Below are 27,832 nucleotides of genomic sequence, written 5' to 3'. Positions count from 1 at the left end.
ATTTTCTTTTTATCAGAGGATATTGGTCAGAATCCATAAACAGGATTCTTTGAGTGAAAAAGTTTCTGCTTAGGATCAGGATTTGTCTCTGCTATTGGAGCTTCCAACAAGCCTTCAAAATCTACTGGAAGATTCCTAAATCTTTGTAGCAGATTTGAAGATGTGTAAAGGACTTCATAGATAAGAAGGATAATGGAATTCATATTACTTGGCAAATACAAAAACAAAAAAACCTCATTTAATCCACCAATATGGTTATACTAGACAACCTATATCCTGTTTGGTCATAGTCTCAGAAATACTTCCTTACCTAAACAGAGAAACAAATGACCAACAGTGGGCATAAAATGTAGGTGTGAAATGGGGCAACTTCCGAATTCCCACCAGTTTTATAATTGAGTTTCCTTGTGGGAATGTGGCAGGGAACATTGGAAATGTCCCCTCCCCTCCCAATGGCAACTGTGGAGTGGGGGAGGGAAAGAAAGAGGGATTGCAGAACTGGCTGGGAAACTGCCATAGAATGTTGAAAATGAAGATCATGTGACTGCAGCAGCAGCCCAGCAGCATTGAAGCAGCCACATTTTTCACAATTTCATTCTCTCGGGAGTCATGAGTCCAGGAATATGTATGCCTTCTCTAAGTTACCATATTTGAGGTATCTTGGTTTTAAAACTGTTGTTCTGTTAGGTTAAAGATAATGAAACAAGAGTTTTAGTAGTATCTATATTCACTGGATGGCAAAAATAAATATAAAATAATTCCTATCTTACTCATTCAAAATAAGAGAACAGAGAGGAGCTGTGCTACATATTTCAGGTGCAGGTGTTATAATTTCAGTTGGTACAGGTGGTGTTGTTCCAGAGCAGTAATCCTTTTTAGGATCAGGCACTTTCCAATGGGGAGCCATGTGGGGGCAATCTGTTACTTCGCCATTTGGTAAGCGACATTCATCTTTTATATTGTTAGTGCAAGTACCTGGGGGAAATAACATGAAAACATATGTAGAGGACAAAACATTTGTGATCTCAGGTCAATTAAGCAGATAACACATATTGCAAGTATGGAAGAAGTGGAAGTATCAGAATGGCCACATAGTTTAGTGACTCAGGCAGCAGAAGATGTGGAGAAAGATCAAGCAGAGGAAGTGCCATGGCAAGCAACACCCTGCATGGACTGTACCATCAACAGATAGCTGAAGTGGCAAACATTTGGAAATCCAACCAGTTGTGGAAAGAGCTAAATTAAAAGACAGCACTGTGGTAGTTATCATAGCAGCACAAGAACAGGCACTAAGCACCAGATATCTATGAAGATTCTCAGTCATCCAGGTCATGATTGTCCCAAAGGTGCTTTTTCAAGAGGCAACTGGATTTTCTGTTTTTTTTTTTCTTTAAGTCATTTAACTTCTCATCCAAGAAGCCTCTTGAGCTGAAGATCATTTGTCTCTTAAAAAGCACATTTGGACAAGCATCAGATACATAGAAGCAGGGGTTTACCCCACTAGGCAGGACCTGAAGTACAAGCTATGCAGAGAGGCTTCAGTCCAACTCACAGGAGCAGGGTGCAAGATGCAGGAACAGCATAACTAAATGGCACAAACAAGTAGTTGGCACTGTGTACAGGATCATCTGCTTAGTGTATAGGCTAGACACTCTCAGATTCAGATGGGAGATTCCACAAAAGGCTAAGGAGAATAGCAGCGTTCTGTTATTAGATCTTATATACATAAGATCCTTTGGGACTTTCAGATCCAGACAAGAGGACTGGCCAATTAATCAGACATCATAGTAGTAGGCCAAAAGACAATGTTGATAATAGATGTAGTGGTGCCAAGCGACAACAATATCAGGAAGGAGTATGAGAACTTGGAGAAGTATCAGCTCCTGAAGGAGGAACTAAAGAGGATGAGAAAAGGAAAGGCTAAAGTGGTCTCAGTAGTGGTTGGAGGAGCACTTGGGGCTGTGACTCCTAAGCTTGGAGAGTGGCTCCAACAGATCCCAGGAATGACATCAGAACTCTTTGTTCAGAAGAGGGTGGTGCTAAGAACAGCTAAGATACTGTGCAGTACCTTCAAACTCCCAGGCCTCTAGTAGAGGACCTAATATTGAGGAAGGCACATATCATCCATACAGGTGAGCGGGGTTACATTTTTTTAACCCCATCTATACCTTGGGTAAAGCAGATAACATGAATCCAATCTTTTTTTTCCCCAGTTCTTATTCAGTTTCACAATGCTGTTGGAATACTCTTTGGCTTGAGTTTCCCTTTTTCAATAAACAGCATGCACTTTCTTCTGCCAACAGACCACAATTAAAAAAAATGATGGTACCAAAACTTTGAAACACAGTACACTTAGAAGAAAGAGGAAGATGTTCTGCAGTTGTTTTCAAGAGGTGTCATAAATGCAGGAGAAAGATTTTCAAGAGAAAATAGGAAGAAAACTTGCATGCTTTATCACGTGTTAGAGAAGAAGGCGGTTTTTTTCTAGTTAACTATGACACCCTGTAGAACTCCTTCCAAAGCTTCTAGATTATTTTACTGAATACTCCTGGGGGAAAATATCATTTCTTTGGTGACAAATGATATAGTTTTCCATTTTTATTTACATTCAGTAATTAGAAGTTCTAATATCGAGGCTGAATGAAGAATAAGTGACATTTTGGCAGAGTCAAGAGTTTACTAGAGAAACAAGCATTTTTCTAAGAGCAAATATATAATGTGTTGTTTCAACTATTTTAAATGAATAAGAGTTTGCATATATTTCATGGAATAACAAAAGTTTCGATGGGCTTAAACCATTTTACTTACCACATTGTCCTTCAGTATTGTTGTAAAACTTGCTGAATGGAAGCTTTACTGAGAAGATTGTACCACCATAGGTGACAACAGTTTCAATTTCGGAAATTTCAACCACCATATTAATACCAATTGTGTAGATATAAATGCCATCTTTCTGGAAACTTGTCGTTATGAGTTTTCCATTGAAAGAGATCTGCATAGAAGAATAATTTTGTATCAGGATTGTTTTTGATTACCCATACTTTTAAAAAATAATGCATCCACATGTTAAAAATAATTATCTACACATTTTGGCTAGATTTGCTTAGTCCAATTATTAATTAAGAAATATGTATTTTATTTTTTTAGCAAAATAAAATTATTTGACCTTAGTGTGCATGTAACCTTGGAAAATCTTAGGGAGATTGGTTCTCTCTTCTGAGATGGCTTTCCAAGGATATAAGACATACATCTGCTAGGAAAGGCCACATGGATTTAGTCACGCTTATGACTTTTACTAAGAGGTGCTTCAGGTAGTCACTAAACAGATCCTCTTTTTTTTCCCAGGGATCACGGTGAACCTGCACCTGCTTTAAGTCCCTGATTTGCCGGAATTATTTATATCTTTACATCTCTAAGCAAACCAAACCAAGTAAGTAGTACATAATTGTCAAATGTTTATAATATATCATAATTATTATGTATAAGAATGTTTTATGCTCTTTTATGCAAAACTAACTTTACATATTTCTTAATAAAACCAATAATTAGGCATTCAATTTAAGAAATATCAATTCTTCCTTTTACCTCCATGCTGTGTTTTTGAGATTGTTATTTAGACTTAAGATGAATCCATCTGTGCATGTTTATAATTTGGTGTGTCTCAGGCATTACATAAAGTCTGAAATGCTGGACTGCCTCCTTTTCGTCCTGCTCCTCCTCCTGCTCCTGCTCCTCCTGCTCCTCCTCCTCCTCCTTTTACTACTTCTACTACTACTACTATCACCATCACCACTACTACTATTATATCTTCTTTCATGATTCATAAAAGTAACCATATTAGATTTTTCAGTATTCTTTACTGTTCTATCAATTAATTTCAATTTATAGTGATCTCCACTATAGATGAAAAGTAGCTTTTCTACTACTCCTCTTTCTTACCTTGTTAATTTCTATCCCATTAAATTGTTGGCGAGTTAACACAATGACTGAAGATTTGTAGTGTATAATAATAGACTGGGGACAGGAAAGTTGATCTTCTGTGTCACAGTAGTAATTACCAAGAAGGATTTTAAAGTTATTATATTTTGGTATAATTTGCTGCACCAATACATAAGTGCAATGGTCCAAGAAAGTGTAGTAGACTCCATCAAATGTGATAAAGTGGGGATCACCCCAGCCACTACAAATACCTGATAAATAAGAGAGAGAAAACAGGTGACAATTAGGACTTTAAAAAAATACTGTACCTAGAAATTAATATCAATGAAATTATTCATATATTATCAAAAGCTGATCAAACTACATTATTACCACAACTTACATTCACATTCATAGTGATAGCAACATCCATCCTTTGAGAAAACTTTTACTGGTGGGTAGCCATTTTCACAAACAATAGTTTGTACCGGTGGACACTCCACTTTAGTTATCATAATGCTGTTGTTTTTTATACAAGTTGCTTTGGTGCAATTTTCTATCCATGTCTCACCCACCTGGGAATAGAAAAAAAAGAGTTTACAGTTTGACTTAACAAAGCTCTGTGTGTGTATTTATATATTGCATAGTTAAATTATGTTTCATGAGTAATAAGGAGGGAAGAGAACATTTTTTGCTGTGTCTAACTCAGATTTGATTTTTGGTCCCTATATTTTATAACTTAATTCGGAAAAATCTTAATGTCACAATCCTTCCTTTCCTTTCTTTAAACAAGCTTGTTAGAAAGGAGACACTTCTTGGAAAATATTTGCCCATCTGATGACATTCTGTTGAAGTGACTATCAGATACAGATAACTTGACATGATGTAAGAGATTTATTTATAATATCCCACTGCCCATTAAACTTCAATTCTGCATCAATTCAAAGCATTATTTCAGCTCTCTGAGTTGCATAACCTTTCTGTTCTTAAGTGGAGTGTCTGGAATTTGACAGTTGTGAAGTTTTACCTCGGCATCCAAAGTTCAGATCTTTTAAAACATTCCTATCTCCTGATCAGGTTGATAAACATGAAGTAGGAACCAAACTCATTGGGCAAAGTAAACCCCCAAAGAGGACAAACCTGGTTTTAAAATGATCCCATACCAAAAGGAAGGGTAGAGAGGAGGGAAAAAAATAGATAAAAAATCCCAGATGATGCCCATCTACCCTACTTTGTCAATGTTTTAGCTAAAGTCAGTCCTGGAGAGATCTTTTCCCCCAAATAAGCATAAATTCTCTGCACCCCATCACCATCACCCCAGAAAAGGGGGAGCTAGTGCCAGGATTTGTTTTTTAATGAAGTAATAAATGCTAATTAAAAGTTATTGTCATTCACAATCTCCCAGTTTCTAGCTTGGTGCCTGTAAACACTACATCAAAATAGTTTTAAAAATAAGATATATAATATAAAAATTGAGATATCACTTCCTTTCTGTTCAGAAATTGTAATTTGAATCAGTTCATGTTTGTTTCACATAATTCCTCATAATGTCTTGTCTTTATAGCACTCTGGGACTGAGGGCTGGAGATGTATGAAGATGTATGTATGGAATTCCAGATCAGGTTAGTGTCATGTGCGAGATAAAACTCCAATAATCACATTTGGAATGGAGAAAGGTTAACTTCTCCTTCCCTGTCCAAAAACATCTAACATACCTCTGGAAATCACATTACACTGAAAACATGATTATTAAAGATAACAAAAAAATAAAGTAAACACTACCTCCCGGGGTGGAATAGCATCAGGACAGCCTGGTGGTAGAGTAGTACCAGCAGTACTGGTAGTAGGAGTGGTGGAGATGATTGTGGGAGTTGAGGTGGGTTTGGGTGTAGTTGATACACATGGCCCTTTGTATCTTTCAACGGAACATGTGCTACCACAAATAGCGAAATAAAGGCAGCCATCACTGTCAGTTTGCTTATAAATAATTTCACCTGGAGGGGGGAAAACAACAACATTACAGTAGTATTTGAGAAATCTATCAAGTAACAAACACAATGATACAGAAAAGTCTGCCACACCAATCAGAAAGGAGAAATGCAGAATGGGTATGTTGCAGATCCTGCAAGCCAAAGAATACTGGCTGGTGAAGGCTCAAAAAATTAGCTTCTTCCAAGTGATCCCTGATCTACTGTACCGAACATTTTCCAGTGATCTCTACTCAACTGTATGGAAAATTTTCCCTCCATATTTTGAAATGGGCCCAACTCTGTTAGCCTTTTGCAAGACCCTAAAAACACATCTTTTTTCCAGCACCTGACGGCTAAATGTGTCAAGGTCCAAGTTTCCTCACTGCATTTATAACAGAACGTTCAACTGCTACTATGTGTATTTAATTTGGATACTATCATTATTCTATTAAATTGTTTTTCGTATGTTTACTCTAATAACATTTTTGAATTGTAAGGCACCTAGACCAACTGTCATAGATGGCTATAAAATTGAATAATTAAATAAATACATAAAATTCAAAAATTTGTTGGCAAAAACATAACAGTTACTGCAATAAACACTTACCAGGCATATAAATATTTTCCCCAATTTGGCAAAAGCAATGACTTGTGCTGCTTCCCATAGTGGTGGTTGAAGATGCAATACTTGAAGTGGATTGAGGTACAGTCGTGGTTATCACTTCAGGTGTCGTTGTTACAGTGGGCCTTGTGGTTGAAACTGGGTGAGTTGAGCTAGAAGTCGTGGTAGGTGGTACGGTTGTTGATTTGCATTCGGGGTTTTCTTCACAACAAAGTACCCTTATCCTATAATTATAGCATAGCTTAGATTTTCCAATTTGGTCTTTATTGTAGCATATCAGTCCAACTGTGACATCACACTGAACGACTTGACCAACCTGTTCAATGCTTAGGTCTGGGTGGTTTTCAGCTTGACATTGTATATTTATAGGCTTTTCACAGAATCTGCCTCCCGCAGCTCGGATATTGCTGTAAGTTTCAAGGTCTCCCCCTTCAAGTCCAGAAGTGGGAAAGTCAACATCAAACCATTGAGACCACTGGCAGATGACGGGTGCACAAGTGGTCATTGGTGGAGTTGTCGTAGTGAGAGTTGTTGTTGTTGTGGGTAACTGGGTAGTGGTGGGCAAAGGAGTTGAGGTTACTATGGGAGTTGTGGGAGAGGTAACTGTTGTGATGGTGGGAGATGTTTCTTTGGTGGTACTGCTGGTGGTGGTTTTCACGGTTGAGGTGGGTGGTCCGGTCGTGGTTATGACTTCTGGTGTCGTTGTTACAATGGGCCTTGTGGTTGAAACTGGGTGAGTTGAGCTAGAAGTGGTGGTGGGTGGCACGGTTGTTGTTTTGCATTCGGGGTTTTCTTCACAACAAAGTACCCTTATCCTATAATTATAGCATAGCTTAGATTTTCCAATTTGGTCTTTATTGTAGCATATCAGTCCAACTGTGACATCACACTGAACGACTTGACCAACCTGTTCAATGCTTAGGTCTGGGTGGTTTTCAGCTTGACATTGTATATTTATAGGCTTTTCACAGAATCTGCCTCCCGCAGCTCGGATATTGCTGTAAGTTTCAAGGTCTCCCCCTTCAAGTCCAGAAGTGGGAAAGTCAACATCAAACCATTGAGACCACTGGCAGATGACGGGTGCACAAGTGGTCATTGGTGGAGTTGTCGTAGTGAGAGTTGTTGTTGTTGTGGGTAACTGGGTAGTGGTGGGCAAAGGAGTTGAGGTTACTATGGGAGTTGTGGGAGAGGTAACTGTTGTGATGGTGGGAGATGTTTCTTTGGTGGTACTGCTGGTGGTGGTTTTCACGGTTGAGGTGGGTGGTCCGGTCGTGGTTATCACTTCTGGTGTCGTTGTTACAATGGGCCTTGTGGTTGAAACTGGGTGAGTTGAGCTAGAAGTGGTGGTGGGTGGTACAGTTGTTGTTTTGCATTCGGGGTTTTCTTCACAACAAAGTACCCTTATCCTATAATTAAAGCATAGCTTAGATTTTCCAGTTTGGTTTTTATTGTAGCATATCAGTCCAACTGTGACATCACACTGAACGACTTGACCAATCTGTTCAATGCTTAGGTCTGGGTGGTTTTCAGCTTGACATTGTATATTTATAGGCTTTTCACAGAATCTGCCTCCCGCAGCTCGGATATTGCTGTAAGTTTCAAGGTCTCCTTCTTCAAGTCCAGATGTGGGAAGATCAACATCAAACCATTGAGACCACTGGCAGATGACGGGTGCACAAGTGGTCGTTGATGGAGTTGTCGTAGTGAGAGTTGTTGTTGTTGTGGGTAACTGGGTAGTGGTGGGCAAAGGAGTTGAGGTTACTATGGGAGTTGTGGGAGAGATAACTGTTGTTGTGATGGTGGGAGATGTTTCGCTGGTGGTACTGCTGGTGGTGGTTTTCACGGTTGAGATGGGTGGTCTGGTCGTGGTTATCACTTCTGGTGTTGTTGTTACAATGGGCCTTGTGGTTGAAACTGGGAGAGTTGAGCTAGAAGTGGTGGTGGGTGGTACGGTTGTTGTTTTGCATTCGGGGTTTTCTTCACAACAAAGTACCCTTATCCTATAATTATAGCATAGCTTAGATTTTCCAATTTGGTCTTTATTGTAGCATATCAGTCCAACTGGGACATCACACTGAACGACTTGACCAACCTGTTCAATGCTTAGGTCTGGGTGGTTTTCAGCTTGACATTGTATATTTATAGGCTTTTCACAGAATCTGCCTCCCGCAGCTCGGATATTGCTGTAAGTTTCAAGGTCTCCCCCTTCAAGTCCAGAAGTGGGAAAGTCAACATCAAACCATTGAGACCACTGGCAGATGACGGGTGCACAAGTGGTCATTGGTGGAGTTGTCGTAGTGAGAGTTGTTGTTGTTGTGGGTAACTGGGTAGTGGTGGGCAAAGGAGTTGAGGTTACTATGGGAGTTGTGGGAGAGGTAACTGTTGTGATGGTGGGAGATGTTTCTTTGGTGGTACTGCTGGTGGTGGTTTTCACGGTTGAGGTGGGTGGTCCGGTCGTGGTTATCACTTCTGGTGTCGTTGTTACAATGGGCCTTGTGGTTGAAACTGGGAGAGTTGAGCTAGAAGTGGTGGTGGGTGGCACGGTTGTTGTTTTGCATTCGGGGTTTTCTTCACAACAAAGTACCCTTATCCTATAATTATAGCATAGCTTAGATTTTCCAATTTGGTCTTTATTGTAGCATATCAGTCCAACTGTGACATCACACTGAACGACTTGGCCAACCTGTTCAATGCTTAGGTCTGGGTGGTTTTCAGCTTGACATTGTATATTTATAGGCTTTTCACAGAATCTGCCTCCCGCAGCTCGGATATTGCTGTAAGTTTCAAGGTCTCCCCCTTCAAGTCCAGAAGTGGGAAAGTCAACATCAAACCATTGAGACCACTGGCAGATGACGGGTGCACAAGTGGTCATTGGTGGAGTTGTCGTAGTGAGAGTTGTTGTTGTGGGTAACTGGGTAGTGGTGGGCAAAGGAGTTGAGGTTACTATGGGAGTTGTGGGAGAGATAACTGTTGTTGTGATGGTGGGAGATGTTTCTCTGGTGGTACTGCTGGTGGTGGTTTTCACGGTTGAGATGGGTGGTCTGGTCGTGGTTATCACTTCTGGTGTTGTTGTTACAATGGGCCTTGTGGTTGAAACTGGGAGAGTTGAGCTAGAAGTCGTGGTAGGTGGTACGGTTGTTGATTTGCATTCGGGGTTTTCTTCACAACAAAGTACCCTTATCCTATAATTATAGCATAGCTTAAATTTTCCAATTTGGTCTTTATTGTAGCATATCAGTCCAACTGGGACATCACACTGAACGACTTGACCAACCTGTTCAATGCTTAGGTCTGGGTGGTTTTCAGCTTGACATTGTATATTTATAGGCTTTTCACAGAATCTGCCTCCCGCAGCTCGGATATTGCTGTAAGTTTCAAGGTCTCCCCCTTCAAGTCCAGAAGTGGGAAAGTCAACATCAAACCATTGAGACCACTGGCAGATGACGGGTGCACAAGTGGTCGTTGGTGGAGTTGTCGTAGAGAGAGTTGTTGTTGTGGGTAACTGGGTAGTGGTGGGCAAAGGAGTTGAGGTTACTATGGGAGTTGTGGGAGAGGTAACTGTTGTTGTGATGGTGGGAGATGTTTCTCTGGTGGTACTGCTGGTGGTGGTTTTCACGGTTGAGATGGGTGGTCTGGTCGTGGTTATCACTTCTGGTGTTGTTGTTACAATGGGCCTTGTGGTTGAAACTGGGAGAGTTGAGCTAGAAGTCGTGGTAGGTGGTACGGTTGTTGATTTGCATTCGGGGTTTTCTTCACAACAAAGTACCCTTATCCTATAATTATAGCATAGCTTAGATTTTCCAATTTGGTCTTTATTGTAGCATATCAGTCCAACTGTGACATCACACTGAACGACTTGACCAACCTGTTCAATGCTTAGGTCTGGGTGGTTTTCAGCTTGACATTGTATATTTATAGGCTTTTCACAGAATCTGCCTCCCGCAGCTCGGATATTGCTGTAAGTTTCAAGGTCTCCCCCTTCAAGTCCAGAAGTGGGAAAGTCAACATCAAACCATTGAGACCACTGGCAGATGACGGGTGCACAAGTGGTCATTGGTGGAGTTGTCGTAGTGAGAATTTTTGTTGTTGTGGGTAACTGGGTAGTGGTGGGCAAAGGAGTTGAGGTTACTATGGGAGTTGTGGGAGAGGTAACTGTTGTGATGGTGGGAGATGTTTCTTTGGTGGTACTGCTGGTGGTGGTTTTCACGGTTGAGGTGGGTGGTCCGGTTGTGGTTATCACTTCTGGTGTCGTTGTTACAATGGGCCTTGTGGTTGAAACTGGGTGAGTTGAGCTAGAAGTGGTGGTGGGTGGTACAGTTGTTGTTTTGCATTCGGGGTTTTCTTCACAACAAAGTACCCTTATCCTATAATTAAAGCATAGCTTAGATTTTCCAGTTTGGTTTTTATTGTAGCATATCAGTCCAACTGTGACATCACACTGAACGACTTGACCAACCTGTTCAATGCTTAGGTCTGGGTGGTTTTCAGATTGACATTGTATATTTATAGGCTTTTCACAGAATCTGCCTCCCGCAGCTCGGATATTGCTGTAAGTTTCAAGGTCTCCTTCTTCAAGTCCAGATGTGGGAAGATCAACATCAAACCATTGAGACCACTGGCAGATGACGGGTGCACAAGTGGTCGTTGATGGAGTTGTCGTAGTGAGAGTTGTTGTTGTTGTGGGTAACTGGGTAGTGGTGGGCAAAGGAGTTGAGGTTACTATGGGAGTTGTGGGAGAGATAACTGTTGTTGTGATGGTGGGAGATGTTTCTCTGGTGGTACTGCTGGTGGTGGTTTTCACGGTTGAGGTGGGTGGTCTGGTCGTGGTTATCACTTCTGGTGTTGTTGTTACAATGGGCCTTGTGGTTGAAACTGGGAGAGTTGAGCTAGAAGTGGTGGTGGGTGGTACGGTTGTTGTTTTGCATTCGGGGTTTTCTTCACAACAAAGTACCCTTATCTTATAATTATAGCATAGCTTAGATTTTCCAATTTGGTCTTTATTGTAGCATATCAGTCCAACTGGGACATCACACTGAACGACTTGACCAACCTGTTCAATGCTTAGGTCTGGGTGGTTTTCAGCTTGACATTGTATATTTATAGGCTTTTCACAGAATCTGCCTCCCGCAGCTCGGATATTGCTGTAAGTTTCAAGGTCTCCTCCTTCAAGTCCAGAAGTGGGAAAGTCAACATCAAACCACTGAGACCACTGGCAGATGACGGGTGCACAAGTGGTCGTTGGTGGAGTTGTCGTAGTGAGAGTTGTTGTTGTGGGTAACTGGGTAGTGGTGGGCAAAGGAGTTGAGGTTACTATGGGAGTTGTGGGAGAGGTAACTGTTGTTGTGATGGTGGGAGATGTTTCTCTGGTGGTACTGCTGGTGGTGGTTTTCACGGTTGAGGTGGAGGGTCCGGTCGTGGTTATGACTTCTGGTGTCGTTGTTACAATGGGCCTTGTGGTTGAAACTAGGTGAGTTGAGCTAGAAGTGGTGGTGGGTGGTACGGTTGTTGTTTTGCATTCGGGGTTTTCTTCACAACAAAGTACCCTTATCCTATAATTAAAGCATAGCTTAGATTTTCCAGTTTGGTTTTTATTGTAGCATATCAGTCCAACTGTGACATCACACTGAACGACTTGACCAACCTGTTCAATGCTTAGGTCTGGGTGGTTTTCAGATTGACATTGTATATTTATAGGCTTTTCACAGAATCTGCCTCCCGCAGCTCGGATATTGCTGTAAGTTTCAAGGTCTCCTTCTTCAAGTCCAGATGTGGGAAGATCAACATCAAACCATTGAGACCACTGGCAGATGACGGGTGCACAAGTGGTCGTTGATGGAGTTGTCGTAGTGAGAGTTGTTGTTGTTGTGGGTAACTGGGTAGTGGTGGGCAAAGGAGTTGAGGTTACTATGGGAGTTGTGGGAGAGATAACTGTTGTTGTGATGGTGGGAGATGTTTCTCTGGTGGTACTGCTGGTGGTGGTTTTCACGGTTGAGGTGGGTGGTCTGGTCGTGGTTATCACTTCTGGTGTTGTTGTTACAATGGGCCTTGTGGTTGAAACTAGGTGAGTTGAGCTAGAAGTGGTGGTGGGTGGTACGGTTGTTGTTTTGCATTCGGGGTTTTCTTCACAACAAAGTACCCTTATCTTATAATTATAGCATAGCTTAGATTTTCCAATTTGGTCTTTATTGTAGCATATCAGTCCAACTGGGACATCACACTGAACGACTTGACCAACCTGTTCAATGCTTAGGTCTGGGTGGTTTTCAGCTTGACATTGTATATTTATAGGCTTTTCACAGAATCTGCCTCCCGCAGCTCGGATATTGCTGTAAGTTTCAAGGTCTCCTCCTTCAAGTCCAGAAGTGGGAAAGTCAACATCAAACCACTGAGACCACTGGCAGATGACGGGTGCACAAGTGGTCGTTGGTGGAGTTGTCGTAGTGAGAGTTGTTGTTGTGGGTAACTGGGTAGTGGTGGGCAAAGGAGTTGAGGTTACTATGGGAGTTGTGGGAGAGGTAACTGTTGTTGTGATGGTGGGAGATGTTTCTCTGGTGGTACTGCTGCTGGTGGTTTTCACGGTTGAGGTGGAGGGTCCGGTCGTGGTTATGACTTCTGGTGTCGTTGTTACAATGGGCCTTGTGGTTGAAACTAGGTGAGTTGAGCTAGAAGTGGTGGTGGGTGGTACGGTTGTTGTTTTGCATTCGGGGTTTTCTTCACAACAAAGTACCCTTATCTTATAATTATAGCATAGCTTAGATTTTCCAATTTGGTCTTTATTGTAGCATATCAGTCCAACTGTGACATCACACTGAACGACTTGAGCATCCTGTTCAATGCTTAGGTCTGGGTGGTTTTCAGCTTGACATTGTATATTTATAGGCTTTTCACAGAATCTGCCTCCCGCAGCTCGGATATTGCTGTAAGTTTCAAGGTCTCCTCCTTCAAATCCAGAAGCGGGAAAGTCAACATCAAACCACTGAGACCACTGGCAGATGACGGGTGCACAAGTGGTCGTTGGTGGAGTTGTCGTAGTGAGAGTTGTTGTTGCTGTGGGTAACTGGGTAGTGGTGGGCAAAGGAGTTGAGGTTGCTATGGGAGTTGTGGGAGAGGTAACTGTTGTTGTGATGGTGGGAGATGTTTCTCTGGTGGTACTGCTGGTGGTGGTTTTCACGGTTGAGGTTGGTGGTCCGGTTGTGGTTATGACTTCTGGTGTCGTTGTTACAATGGGCCTTGTGGTTGAAACTAGGTGAGTTGAGCTAGAAGTGGTGGTGGGTGGTACGGTTGTTGTTTTGCATTCTGGGTTTTCTTCACAACAAAGTACCCTTATCCTATAATTATAACATAGCTTAGATTTTCCAATTTGGTCTTTATTGTAGCATATCAGTCCAACTGTGACATCACACTGAACGACTTGGCCAACCTGTTCAATGCTTAGGTCTGGGTGGTTTTCAGCTTGACATTGTATATTTATAGGCTTTTCACAGAATCTGCCTCCCGCAGCTCGGATATTGCTGTAAGTTTCAAGGTCTCCTCCTTCAAGTCCAGAAGTGGGAAAGTCAACATCAAACCATTGAGACCACTGGCAGATGACGGGTGCACAAGTGGTCATTGGTGGAGTTGTTGTAGTGAGAGTTGTTGTTGTTGTGGGTAACTGGGTAGTGGTGGGCAAAGGAGTTGAGGTTACTATGGGAGTTGTGGGAGAGATAACTGTTGTTGTGATGGTGGGAGATGTTTCGCTGGTGGTACTGCTGGTGGTGGTTTTCACGGTTGAGGTGGAGGGTCCGGTCGTGGTTATCACTTCTGGTGTCGTTGTTACAATGGGCCTTGTGGTTGAAACTGGGAGAGTTGAGCTAGAAGTGGTGGTGGGTGGTACGGTTGTTGTTTTGCATTCTGGGTTTTCTTCACAACAAAGTACCCTTATCCTATAATTAAAGCATAGCTTAGATTTTCCAGTTTGGTTTTTATTGTAGCATATCAGTCCAAATGTGACATCACACTGAACGACTTGACCAACCTGTTCAATGCTTAGGTCTGGGTGGTTTTCAGCTTGACATTGTATATTTATAGGCTTTTCACAGAATCTGCCTCCCGCAGCTCGGATATTGCTGTAAGTTTCAAGGTCTCCTTCTTCAAGTCGAAAAGTGGGAAAGTCAACATCAAACCATTGAGACCACTGGCAGATGACGGGTGCACAAGTGGTCATTGGTGGAGTTGTCGTAGTGAGAGTTGTTGTTGTAGTGGGTAGCTGGGTAGTAGTAGGCAAAGGAGTTGTGGTTACTATGGCAATTGTGGGAGAGGTAACTGTTGTTGTGATGGTGGGAGATGTTTCTCTGGTGGTACTGCTGGTGGTGGTTTTCATGGTTGAGGTGGGTGGTCTGGTCGTGGTTATCACTTCTGGTGTCGTTGTTACAATGAGCCTTGTGGTTGAAACTGGGATGGTTGAGCTAGAAGTGGCAGTTGATGTTGTTTCTGTGGGAGTGGTCAAACATTCATTGTTGCAACAATAGACTTTAATTTGATAGTTAAAACATATTTGCAGCATTCCCAACTGATCTTCATTTTTGCAAACAAATCCAAAGGATACATTGCATTGGACGTTTTGGCCAATTTCATCAATAGTTTTATTAGGGAATTTCTCAGCTCTGCATTCTATATGTTCTGGGTTTTCACAGATATCTTTTCCTGTGGCTTTAATAATGTCATATGTTTCAAAATCTCCTTCATTATCCAGTGTAGGAAAATGCACATCATACCATTCTGTCCATTTGCAAATAGGCATGCAAGTTGTTTTTGTTGTTGAATATCCAGTTTTCATGGTAGATGGGACCATAGTGCTAGTAGGTAAAAAAGTAGTTTCTGGTGTTGTTGTTAAGATGCTAGTGGTTCCTTTAATTGTATTTGTGAAAGCAGTGGTACTTGTCAAAATAGTAGCTGGTACTGTAGTTGTTTGAACTGGAGAGACTGTGGTAGTTTCAGGTGTGGAAGCTGTTGTATAATTGTCACATGGTACAAAGCTACAGCATAGTATTTTGATTTGATAATTGTGGCAGATTTCTGGATGCTGGTCCATATTATTACAAATTAATCCAACTGTTTTGCTGCATTCTACCTTCTGGCCCAGTGTAGTTAATGGAGTATTGGGGAATTTCTCTGCTCTACATTCAACAGCTTTTGGAGTTTTGCAGACTCGGTAGCCTTTGGCCCTTAGATTGTCAAAAGTTTCGAAATCTCCATCATTGTTTCCTGAGCCAGGCTGCATCCCATCATACCATGCTGACCAATGACACACTTCATGAACACAGACAGATGTAGTCATGGGCACTGCAACGATATTAGAAGGATAAATTAATATGTTTCATCTGATTCCAATGAATATTTTCTAACAATTGTGAGCATGCAAATAATACCCTGAAACAACTGTGTCTCAGAACAGTTTTTAAAGGTATGAGCAGAGGTGGGATTCTACTGGATCGGCTCAGTTCTGTAGAACCGGTTGTTACCATTCCCAGTAGTTCAGAGAACCGGTAAATCGGGCCTCTGCCTGGCCCCACCCCTCTCTGCCTACTTCTCCGCTGCCTGCCCATCAGTCCATATCACGCATGCATGACATTGCATGCATGTGCAACACTGCTGCCTGCAACCTACTCTTGCACACCTGCCAGGCCAGTCATTGCTGCCTGCCTTCCGCTGCGGCCCTGCCTTTACTGATCTCCCTGGGTGAGTGAGGCTCTGCAATCCCCAGTTGCCTTCCCCCCGACTTGCCTTTTGCCACTGCCACCAGTTGCCTTCCCCCACCACTTTCCTTCCACCAGGTCAGTGGCTGCTTCTCTCACCTGCTGCTGCACAGCAGAAAGCTTCCAAGTCTCCCCTCCCATTCGAAACGGCTCCCGGGCAAGCAGAGAAGCAAACCAGATTGAATTCTGCTACTCTCTACTTGCCTGGGAGCCGTTTCCAATGGGTGGGGATTCAGAAGCTTTCTGCTCTTTTAGGAAACTCTTGCTCTCCCCAAAACAGCAGCAGGTGATAGAAGCAGCCGCTAACTTGGCTGGAGCCTACATGAGCCTCTCCATGTGTTGTTTCCTGCTGCTGTTGATGGGAGGCAAGAGTTTCCCAGCACAGCGGAAAGCTTCCAAGTCCCCCCTCCCATTAGAAATGGCTCCTGGGCAAGTAGAGAAGCAAGCCAGGTTGAATCCTGCTTCTTTCTGCTTGCCTGGGAGCCATTTCTGATGGGGGGATTCAGAAGCTTTCCGCTGTTTTGGGAAACTCTTGCTCTCCCAAAAACAGCAGCAGGCGATAGAAGCAGCTGCTAACCTGGCTAGAGCCTCCACGAGCCTCCACGTATTCCTTTCTGCTGCTGTTGATGGGAGACAAGAGTTTCTCAACACAGCGGAAAGCTTCCAAGTCCCCCCTTCCATTAGAAATGGCTCCTGGGCAAGCAGAGAAGCAAGCCAGGTTGAATCCTGCTTCTCTCTGCTTACCTGGGAGCTGTTTCCAATGGGGGGATTTGGAAGCTTTCCGCTGTTTTGGAAAACTCTTGCTCTCCCAAAAACAGCAGCAGGAAAGAATATGTGGAGAGGCTCGTGTCAGCAAGGCGCCCCTTGATCGAGTCCAGGACAGCTGACAGTGGCTGTGCAGAGCAGAGCCTGGAAGCCCTGATGCACCACATGTGTGGCTGCATGGATGGCGGGGGGGGGGGGATGGACTGGTCCCGAAAGCCCCGATGCCACTGGAATCACCATTGCCACCTCGTTGCTGCTGCATCCCCCACCCCCTGCAGGTATGGTGTGCGTGAGCCCCGGGAAGGGTGACCGACAGACTCAACTGCTGCTCCCACTGACTGTTTTCCATGCCAAGAGTGGAGGCGAGAGAGAGAGAGCAGCTCTCTTGGTACAGAGAAAAGTCACGCGTCTTCCCATATTCCTCTCGCCATGAGCAGCACCTTTAAACTTTGCGTGCTTCACAAATGAGGAGGAGGGGATGAGGCTGCTCGCAAAGAAAGGAATATGGGGAGACGCACAACTTTTCTCCATGCTGAGCTGCTCTTGCCAGTGGCTCCAGACTGTTTTGCCCAGCTAAGACTAGATCAGGGGTCCCCAAACTTCCTGGCTTGAGAATTCTGGGAGTTGAAGTCCACAAGTCTTAAAGTTGCCAAGTTTGGGGACCTCTAGACTAAATTATCAAGGAAGAGAGTAACATGCAGCAGATGCCTAGCAAAATTTAGTAGTATTGCAGATTGGCTGTTTACATTGAAATCAGGTGCAAGATAGTGATGGCAGGTAAATTATTGGACAGCTTAGTTTGGTATTTATTTCAGTAGGCTGATTTTAGAAAGCTAAACAGGATCAGACTCGGTAAGCACTTGGCTGGGAAGCCAACAACAAATAGGGTGTGGGAGGAATAGGGTTGGGAAGGAAAGAAGGAAGATAGGATAAGGTAACTTTTATTGTCGTTTTTTTACTGTAAGTACACTGGCACACATTAAAAGTGAAATATATATACCACCATACACATATATAACACGCATATACACACGCTATATGCACACACATAAAATCATTGCCCCTTTTGAATTCATAGTAGAAAGGAAGAAAGAATATTGGATACATATATACAAATGTGTGTGAAAAAAACTGCAAAGAAATAGGATTATAAAAAAACAGCTTCCAATCTTAGTTGTAGATGAGAGAAAGAGAAATGAGAAACAGAGAGAGGGAGAAAGAGAGATGGGGAAGAAAGAGAAAGAGATGAGAGAGAGAGAGAGAGAGATGAGAAAGAGGGAGAAAGAAAGACAGAGGCAGAGATACCTGCTTAAAAGAAAATAGAAAAATGGCTCTTAAAGTGTTTAAGGTTGCAGATCCTTGGGTTAGGCAAACACCATGGTCATTAAGTGAACCTTGTGGTCATTAAGCAAACACTGATTGTTAAACAAGTCCATTTTCCCCAATGGGCATTTTTAACTGGAAACCAGAATGAATTGTTGGAAACTGGCAAAAAACATAGAAAACCTCAGTCACAAGACTGTGTGGGATGTTGTAACTGGTCATAAGTGTGTGTGTGTATGTATGGCTGTCAAAACACCAAAAACAGGTCAAGTAGCTCTGGGGAGGTCAGTCATAAATTAAGCACCTGGCCATTAAATGATGATCACTTATATTTGGTTTGCCAGTCACATGGCCACCTAGCTACGCCCACCTTAGTCACATGGCCACCTAGCACACCCACCCCAGTCACATGACCACCTAGCCATGCCCAGTCGGCAAGCCATGCCCACCTAGTCACTTGACCACCACAAATTAGGCCATGGCCACAGAATTGGTTGTTAAGAAATTTGAATCCCACCCCTGGGTATGAGACCGTGTGTGATAATAGGGCCAGTGGTTAAACATATAGTTTCCTCCCTTTTCCTCTTGGTGGCTTTGAAAAATCCCTCTTTTAGACTCTCTCACATGAGAAAACAGTGATCTTCAGCAAAGTTTTTGTGACAGGAAGTTACAGGAAGACTAATCAGCTTCTTTCCCAGGACATTCTGCTCAAAATCATTGATTTCCTGCTGCTAATGGCAATGAGGAGCAATAATTTTTAGCGTGGTGGCTGAGAAGAAATAAGTGAGAGTGCATTCCTTGGTTTTGTGATAACTTAATTGATATTTTTAATCACACATTACCCTCAGCACCTGGTAAGCAGAATCACTTTTACATATTTAATATATTGAGGAGAAGAATATGCACACAGTGCAATTAAAATATTTATTTTAATGTCTAAAATAAGTATTAAACATTTATTTTAAAACATGAGTGGCATTGCACTGCTTCAGCAGCAGCAGAATAAGTCATCTCAACTTAGTCTCAGACAAAATGGACATTCTTTTTTTATTATATTTAGTGATTCAGAAGTCCTAATAGTTGACTTCTGGTTTGGGTCTCTTCAGCGACAGATCGAAATCCGCGATCGTGCGCAGTTTTGATCTGTGCTCGCCACTGGAGTGCCCTGATCCTTTGGATTTGGGGCTGAAGCTACCCCATAGAGATGGTGAAGAGGGGGGAGATTGCTAGCTGAGTGGAGGGGAGCTGTATCTCTCCTCCTTGGCTGGTCTAAACTCCCTTCCCTGAAGGCGGTTGCAGCGGTGGTCCTAAATGGCCACCTCAAAGAAGAACCCGACTGGATAAGATTTTGCAGGAGGAAGACAAAGAGGAAAGCAGGACAAACTGGGCTAAACAACAGAGAACATCGAAGCAAGGTACCCTGAATCTAAAAGTACCTAGAGGGATACTTCTGAAAGAAGATCTTTAACTGGTGAAGGAGAGAGAAAAGGAGGTTAAAACCCCTTTTTTGGCCTTTATATTGACAATTACAAATGGTATGGAAAAAAATTTATATTAATCTATTTTGACACTAATAGGCAACCTTAAGCTGAAATCTAAGTGTCAAAAGGAGAATAAAGATTTTTTCTTGGTCATTTTAAAGCCCTAAAAAGGAGAAGAGTGGAGGCAAAAGGGTGGGACTTGGAATAATGGAAAAATGGAGTGCTACCTGGAAAAATGAAGAGGATTAACAGTGAAACTTTGAAAAGACTCCCGAGGATACATTGTAACTGAAATCTTATTAAAAGACACAGTAACCGACGGAAAGGAAAAGGAAAGGAAAGAAACAAGAAGGAACAGTCTGGGATCATTTGCTGATTAAAAAAAAAAGTTTTTGGCATTGGTTTTTTTCTTTCTTTTTCTGTTTTTACTTAAAGTCAATCGGGTGGTTGTTCAAAAGTGTTTAAAATGCCATCACTCCTGGAGGAATTGAAGATGAGTCTTAAAAAACAGAAAGAAGATGCAGAAAGGGGAGGAAGATCCTTTGGCTTCATATTTGAATTTTTTGAAATGGAGATCCTGAGCTATGAAAAGCAAAAGGAAAAGCTTCAAGAGCAAGAAGAAGAGCGGGACAAAGAAGAAGCCATTTTCAATGATCAAATAATGCAAAGTGTGGTAATAAGGGGAAAAAGGGGAAAGGAGTTAATAGTTTGAGATCAAAGGGAACATCCAAAAAGAAAAATAGTCTGAAAAAGAAGTATAACAGCAAGGAGAAGCAGAAAAGAAAACTACAGAAGGGAAAATTAGAGAGAGAAGGGTATAAAAAAGGGATGAGAAAAAGGGGGGAAAGATAGAAAGGGAAAGAACTTATGAGGGACAAAAACAGGAAATAAAGAAAAAGGGGAAACGTACTAGGATTAAAGGTATTTGCTGAGCTAGAAAACACAGAGACAATGGTTAAATTAAGTTAAAAGTGAGGATTCTGCAAAGGTACAAAAGATAGTGTTGTGACAGTAGAATACTGTAATGAGATAGAAATGAAATAAGTAAGTAATCTATGAGATAAAACTGTATTGTTATGTAATGGTATGTTTATTTATAATTAATGCAATAATAAAGAAGAGAGGGAAACATTGCAATTGTTTCTAAAGATTGATAAAATATTAAAAAGAAATGTGAAAGATTTATAAGGAAATTTATACCAGTTATTAGAATGAATCTGAATAATTATTTTGCTTATTAATAGTAAATAATTTATAGGATAAAACTGTATGACTATCCAATGGTATGCTTATTAACAGTTAAGTAATAATGAAGAAGGGAGGGAAACATTTCAATTGTTCTCAAAGATTGATAGATATTGAAAAGAAACGTGAAAGATTTACAAGGCTCATACCAGTATTAGAATGATTTTGAATAACTATTTTGTTTCCTAATGTGTATGTGTGTGTGTGTGTGTGTGTGTGTGTGTGTGTGTGTATTGTTTTTGCTATGTTTTTAGAATTTTTCTTTTTACATTTTCAAGGGGAAGTACCAAGCAGAGTCTGAATGATGAGATCTACATGATATAAAATAGATATTAGAAATTTGAATGTTATAATTTTAGAATGCACAAATTCAATGTTTAATGAGATTTCATGTGATAATAACAATAAGATTTAAAGGTGTTGCACTTCGATTAGCAATCATAGGGGGAATTTTGCTTCTTAACAATGTTGGAAGAGAACATATGAAATTGTAAACAAGACAGACGAAAGTATAAGTACAATGAATAAAAAGATATAGAAATTTAGGTAAAAGAAATACAATTGAATAAGAAGAAAATGAGATAACCATAAAAGAAAATTAAGAGAAGTAAAGGGAGAAATAGTGAGAAGTTGGAAAAAGAGTAATAAGATATGAAGTTGAATACATAAGATGAATATGCATATGAAATTGTGTCTGTATGGAAATGTGATAACCCGGAACGATGCTGTACTCAAATAAGATGTTTTATTTATTTTGTTAAAACTCAATAAAACTTTATTAAAAAAAAAAAAGAAGACCTAATAGTTAAAACATTCCATATGATTCCATGGCAATAGGCCAAATGGTTTGTTTTCCCATGATATCCTTCTATATTGCTGTAATGTGAAAATGTGGGGTAGCAAATTAAACTCACAACTTAAACTCTCTTCTCCATACAACAACCTTTTTTCAGTAGCAAAACTGGTAGCTGTTTCTCCACATCATATCTGTAATATGCTGAAAAGGCCATTTTACAAGTTTAAGCATATTTGGAATATTTTTATTCCTAACTTCAGGGGCTCATGTTTTATAAAGTTTTTCCCCCTATGTCTCCGTTTAAACCTCTATCAGGAATTTCTTAAGGAATTCTCATCATTCTCATCAAACTGTTTTTGCAACTGAAGTAGATTAAATGAATCAGTTTATTTTAAGAATGAAAATATCTCATTTTTCTGAATCTTTTTATCACAGACGTCATGGGTTTGCACATTATGGACACACACTAAAATGTATTAAAAAAATTATTATAATATGGCCAACAATTTTGATTCATTTCATTTACTAAGGAAAAAGATATGTTGTTAGAATTTGTACCTGCAGTAGTACTTGCTGGTGAAGTGGTGTTAGTAAATACAAAGACAGTAGAGGTGGGAATACTGGTAGGGGTTGTGGAACATGGAAAGATATTCCTCTCAATTGTGCCATTTTGACTGCAAATTGCCGTGATGCACCCTCCAATGCCATCAGTTGTATTGTAGATGATCTCGCCAGGTTTGCTTATCTTTCCTTCATAGATACAGTAGCATTCTGTCATTTTAAAGAAAATCAATTGGTTATTAAGGTTGTTTCAATTCTCACAATGGCTGATCCAAATAATCACAGCCCACATCAAATCGACACAGTCTGCTTACCATTTTCATCATATCTGCAGTCCTCTTCACTGTCCATTGAGCAATAACTGTAAGGAAGCAAATGAGCACAGGTTAGAAGGCTCACCATTTTAAAAAGCACAACAGGTTAAAACAAATGTACTTATGTACAATTGGAATAGAATCATGCAGAAACCAACAGATTATTACAAGAAGATCCAATTCATTGTATGGAAACGTCCTGATAAAATTTCTGGAAAAATAAAAAAGCTTCCTGGCAAATTCAGAATTTATAAACAGATCGTCCGTTTTCTTTAGAAACACCATTCCTCCCCACACCCTAAAATTAAGGGAATAATAAAATTATTTATTTATAAATATTTTTTCACTTAAATAATTTTTCCCTTTAATAAAATTAAGATTTATTAATTATTGTTAACAAAAAGTCTCTCCTCACAAGAATTGGCAGTAGAGAATGGGTTCAAAAGATCCTGTGGTCTAACTGGAGCAAAACAGCTGAGTATCAAAAAAAATGTCATTGTTCATTGAAATGATTTAGCAAACTCTTAGTCTAACCTGAGGTGAGATGAATATAGAATAGAGTGTATTAACAGTATGACATTGTTTTAAAGAAATTGATCCTCAGTAGAGTATTTCAGAATGTTGCCTGCAATAATTCTTGCTCTTGTTTTATGAAACATAATGCTATTTCATGTAAGTCCTCTGCCAGATCTTTAACTTATCTGGAAGCTTCAATTGGTACAGAATACAGTGGTATGAGCAGTTATGAGTACTGTCAAAAGAACACACAATGCATCTCTGTTCTGTGAGCTGTGCTGGTTGCCAGTTTGCTCCCAGGTTCAATTCAAGATGCTGGTTTTAACCTTTAAAGCCCTTCATGGCACAGGACGAGGCCAGAGGTGGTATTTAGCAAGTTCTGACCAGTTCTGGAGACCCAGTAGCGGACATTTTGAGTAGTTTGGAGAACCGGCAAATACCACCCCTGACTGGAGATTTTACAGTATCCTTCCCCTGCCATGCTTACCAAGCCACGCCCACAGAACCAGTAGTAAAAAAATTTGAATCCCACCACTGGACGAAGCTATCTGAAAGAGTGTCTCTCTCCACTTGCATTAGCCCCACCCATGAGATCTTGCAGACAAGGGATACTGCAGATATTAACAGCTAGAGATCTACACTTGGGTGGGTCCCAGGAGATTGCCTTCTCTACTGTGGCTCTTAATTAATGAGTATTGTTCCCTTCCCCAATTAGACTGGCCCCACCCCTTTTGATATTCTGAGAGGGCCTCAGGATTTGAACATGTGACTAGGCCTGGGGTTGTCACAAAACAAATTTATCTAGGTGACTCTACTGTGAAGGAAGCCATTTTTTTATATCCTCCCTTTACTTCTGGTTGTATTTTGGAGATTTAGAATATTTATTGCCATGTTTTTTTTTAATATTGGTACTTGCTATTTTTACACTTCTTGCTTTAATCCATTGTTGTGAGTCACCCAGAGTCACCTTTGATGAGATGGGTGGTTGTATAAATTTGAATAAATAAATAAACTTCACAATCCAGACACTTTAAGCACAAGACTTACCATGATTGACAGCTCTTTTCTGAAGGCAATTTTTCTCCTGGTTTATAATAGTTTCCTTTATCATCAAAGCAGCCACACTTATCAAGGGACACACAGTCCATCTCATCTTCATTAAAGTAGGGTTTATCATCTGGACATTTTGGATAGCATCCTACAATAAGAAAGAGAACTTAATGTAAGATTTTCACCAGACAAAATGAGCAAAGTAGGCAATAAAATAGAGATGCGTGAGGGATTTTAACAAAATCTAATCTTCAAAGATAGAAGGAAAAAGATAGAAAAAAGAGCAAACAGTTCCAAACATTTTTTTTAAAATTAAGCTTAAAAAAATTAATGTTATGCTGGCAGATAAGAAAAAAGTGGGCTTTTTGGAGAAATAACTGCTTATTTTTCAATTCAAACCAACTATTTGGTATTATCTTTCATTTGTTAGCATGTGCAAAACTGCATGCATCCGTAGCATTAAACTTGGATAATCCAGAATTGAACAAATCAATTTCCATAAATTTAACACTCTTTGTATAAAACAGTTATTAGAAAAATATATCCTCACTTCTTAAGCAAGTCTTGAATAGCTCCTACTATAGTAATTAGAAGAATTGATCTGATTTTCAGTTTTTAATGGTTGTTGCAAGTCAAAGATAAGATGTATAAATACTGTACCTTCCAAGTCATATAATTCAAGTGAACAATTGTGTGGATTCCTACAGGTCTTCATGCAAGAAGAACCACAAGGTTGATAATGCCATTCACACTCTCCCTTTTTATTGTAGTAATCACAGAATAAAGCTGGAAGGAAACAAACAGTTTAAGTGAAATGTGCTTATTTTACAAGAGATATTCCTTTAATATTCTTGATATGACAAATGTTATTACATTTTCTTACTTGATAACATCAGAAAATAAAGGCTGTTATCTTGGAATAAGTACCTTGAACCTAATACTATGAGAGGACATCTCTTATTGTTTTATATGGGATTGTTTTGGAGGAACTCCAACTAAAATCAGTGGCAGTTACTTCTGGGAGATAGGTATTCAGCAATATAGTGCTGAATGGCACCCACAGTATCTGATACACACACACACACATCTAGGAATGGTAATTGTTTGTTTGTTTCCGTTTCCATGGTGAATTTGATTTTGGGGCCAAATAACAAATGTGTCATCGATTTATCTTAGCCATAGTTTGGGTTTGTGGGTGGCATTGGCTAGGGCTCTGGATTCGAATTCTTCCATGAACAGGTTTGCAACTTACACAAAGAGGAACTAAAAGCCCTGCAAGCCTTAAAGAACGACAGGAGCAGAATCATACTTCCAGCAGATAACGGTAATGCCACAGTCATAATGGATAGAAAAGACTACGAAACAAAATTGACAGACCTACTCCAAGACTCCACATACAAACCCATAAACATGGACCCAACCACATATCTGGAAAAAATAGCCAAGAAGAAAATTATAACCAGCCACATGAGCAAAGAGATCCAACAGATGATCATCCCAAGAGAAAAATCTTCCAGATGCCCCAAACTATACGGCCTCCCAAAAATACACAAAGAAGGCATACCTCTCAGACCCATAGTCAGTTCCAGAGGAGCACCACTACAAAACCTAGCCAAATACCTAGCAAAGCAGCTACAGCCCCATGCTGAAGCAGCAGCTTCACATGTACAAAACTCATACCACCTCTTGGAAATGATCAAAGATCTACACGTGGAACAAAAAGATCTGCTTGTAAGTTTCGACATGGTTTCACTATTCACTCAAGTCCCGATAAAAGAAACTCTCAAAATCATCAAAAATAAATACCAACCACCCAAACACCTCATGGAACTAACAGAACACTGCTTAACCAACACACATGTCATATACAAAGGACAAAGATACAAGCAAATTGAAGGAGCCCCTATGGGATCACCACCACCCAGCACAGATAAACTCCGTAGCCAAAATACTAATTGCCAGAACCAAACACCTGGCAGACAAGACACACATAAAGACTGAACTATGCACCCTGACTAAAGTACTGACAGCCAACGGCTTCCACAAAAACAAAATCACTGGCTTGATCCACAAAAACACACTGAGACATAATGGAGACCTAGAAGATGAACAGACCTATGGAACAGCTGTCCTGCCCTACATAAGAGGTACTACAGACAAAATCAGTAAGATAACTACACAGGCATCACATCAAGACTGGCTTCAAACAGACAGAAAAATAGTAGCCATCCTCAGAAACCCCAAAAATAAAATTGACCTGGAAAACCAAGGCATAAATGAAGTCCCCTGTGCATCATGCCCTGCCACATACATTGGACAGACCAATAGAAGAATAAGTACCCACCTAGATGAACACAAAAATGCAGTAAAAAAGCTGGAACACACTTCCTCACTTGTCCAACACATGAAAGCCACAGGTCATAGCATCAACTTCAATGGCACCAAAACCCTAGCCACTATAGAAAACCCCAGCTACAAAATTATCAGAGAAGCAATAGAGATTGAAAAAAGACCTGAAAGCATGAATAGAAGAGATGACTCCACCAGACTGTCAATTATCTGGAAGCCTGCACTCTCAAACAAAAAAATCTCCACACCACAAGCCAGGCAAACACCCGGGCACAAACAGACTCCCCCTGATACCTCCAGCTCAAACACACCCCAACCAGGCACCCAGGTGAAACCTAGCTTCCTAATAAATGATAGCTGTCTGTTTACTTGGAGCCAAGCCACACTAAAAGCCTCCAATACAGGAAACACAATGTTGCCAGCCAATCAAGACAAAAAAAGCTACAAAACAGACAGAAGATATTAGAAACACCAATCAAGCAGAACACAGCAAACTCCAAGACCAATAAACATAGACCAAGACTCCCAACCAATCAGGATGAAGAAAAAACCATTCTGGCACAGCAGTAGGCTAGCCCCAAATTTAAATCTGAAACCACTGTAAAAGTCTGACTCACAGACGAACCCAATACAGAAGCCTGATGATGGCAGATGAGATTCTGCCGAAACGTTGCTACAACTTTAAAACCAAAGGAAACCCAGCCATTATATACACGCACACACCCAAGGGCAATTTGTAAGCTAAAAATGGCTTAAATCTTTTGGGAATCCTTAGGTCTCATGAGATGTCAGAGTTCTCATTGAACTCATTGTCCTATGGATAGCAAACAGGATCTTAGACTGAAAGTTCTTTGAATCTAATAGTGGGGGCAGGGGAAATTCTACTCCATTATACACTGGAACAATTACAACTTGTTCAAGAATTGTTATTCTGTTTCCACATGTTCTTCTGCATTTTCTGTTCTCATATCATCTTTTTCCTATGACATAGGTATGTCTTCCCTCGCAATCTCGCAAGGCTTTCTTAGTTCTGATACATCTGATCATAGCCATTGTAGGCACGTAGTAACGCCATGGTTCAATAAATCTCAACCTTAAGTTAAAGTAATTTGCAATATTTAGGGGCTCAGGTACGCCTTTCACAAAATAAGCATGTGCATATAAAACCTGAGTATGAATGCATTGCCA

General features: G+C 40.7%; 1 protein-coding gene and 1 long non-coding RNA gene across 3 annotated transcripts in view; one reads left to right on the top strand and one right to left on the bottom strand.

The window, feature by feature from the left end:
• Positions 1 to 27,832, bottom strand: part of MUC5AC (mucin 5AC, oligomeric mucus/gel-forming) — a 94,119-nt gene that overhangs the window by 19,702 nt on the left and 46,585 nt on the right. Inside the window, exons 27-36 of the mRNA XM_087950839.1 lie at positions 24,956 to 25,081; positions 24,293 to 24,443; positions 22,730 to 22,776; positions 22,413 to 22,625; positions 6,496 to 15,831; positions 5,701 to 5,912; positions 4,322 to 4,493; positions 3,940 to 4,190; positions 2,809 to 2,992; positions 771 to 975 (exon numbers count right to left, since the gene is read on the bottom strand). Of these exons, the coding sequence (XP_087806965.1) occupies positions 771 to 975; positions 2,809 to 2,992; positions 3,940 to 4,190; positions 4,322 to 4,493; positions 5,701 to 5,912; positions 6,496 to 15,831; positions 22,413 to 22,625; positions 22,730 to 22,776; positions 24,293 to 24,443; positions 24,956 to 25,081 (10,897 nt within the window). The remainder of the gene's footprint in view (positions 1 to 770; positions 976 to 2,808; positions 2,993 to 3,939; positions 4,191 to 4,321; positions 4,494 to 5,700; positions 5,913 to 6,495; positions 15,832 to 22,412; positions 22,626 to 22,729; positions 22,777 to 24,292; positions 24,444 to 24,955; positions 25,082 to 27,832) is intronic.
• LOC148133286 (uncharacterized) overlaps positions 3,343 to 27,832 on the top strand; it is a 33,268-nt gene continuing 8,778 nt past the window's right edge. Inside the window, exons 1-2 of one of the 2 annotated variants that reach the window (XR_015746638.1) lie at positions 3,346 to 3,430; positions 5,483 to 5,540. This is a non-coding gene — a long non-coding RNA (uncharacterized LOC148133286). Of the gene's footprint in view, positions 3,431 to 5,482; positions 5,541 to 27,832 lie in introns of both variants that reach the window. The other variant, XR_015746639.1, reaches the window with a different exon arrangement.

The sequence above is a fragment of the Notechis scutatus genome, chromosome 1, assembly GCF_049901735.1.
Source record: "Notechis scutatus isolate UNSWTSFEM ecotype Mainland chromosome 1, rNotScu1.2, whole genome shotgun sequence".
Lineage (NCBI taxonomy): Eukaryota > Metazoa > Chordata > Lepidosauria > Squamata > Elapidae > Notechis > Notechis scutatus.
This window is presented reverse-complemented; position numbering and strand designations above follow the sequence as displayed.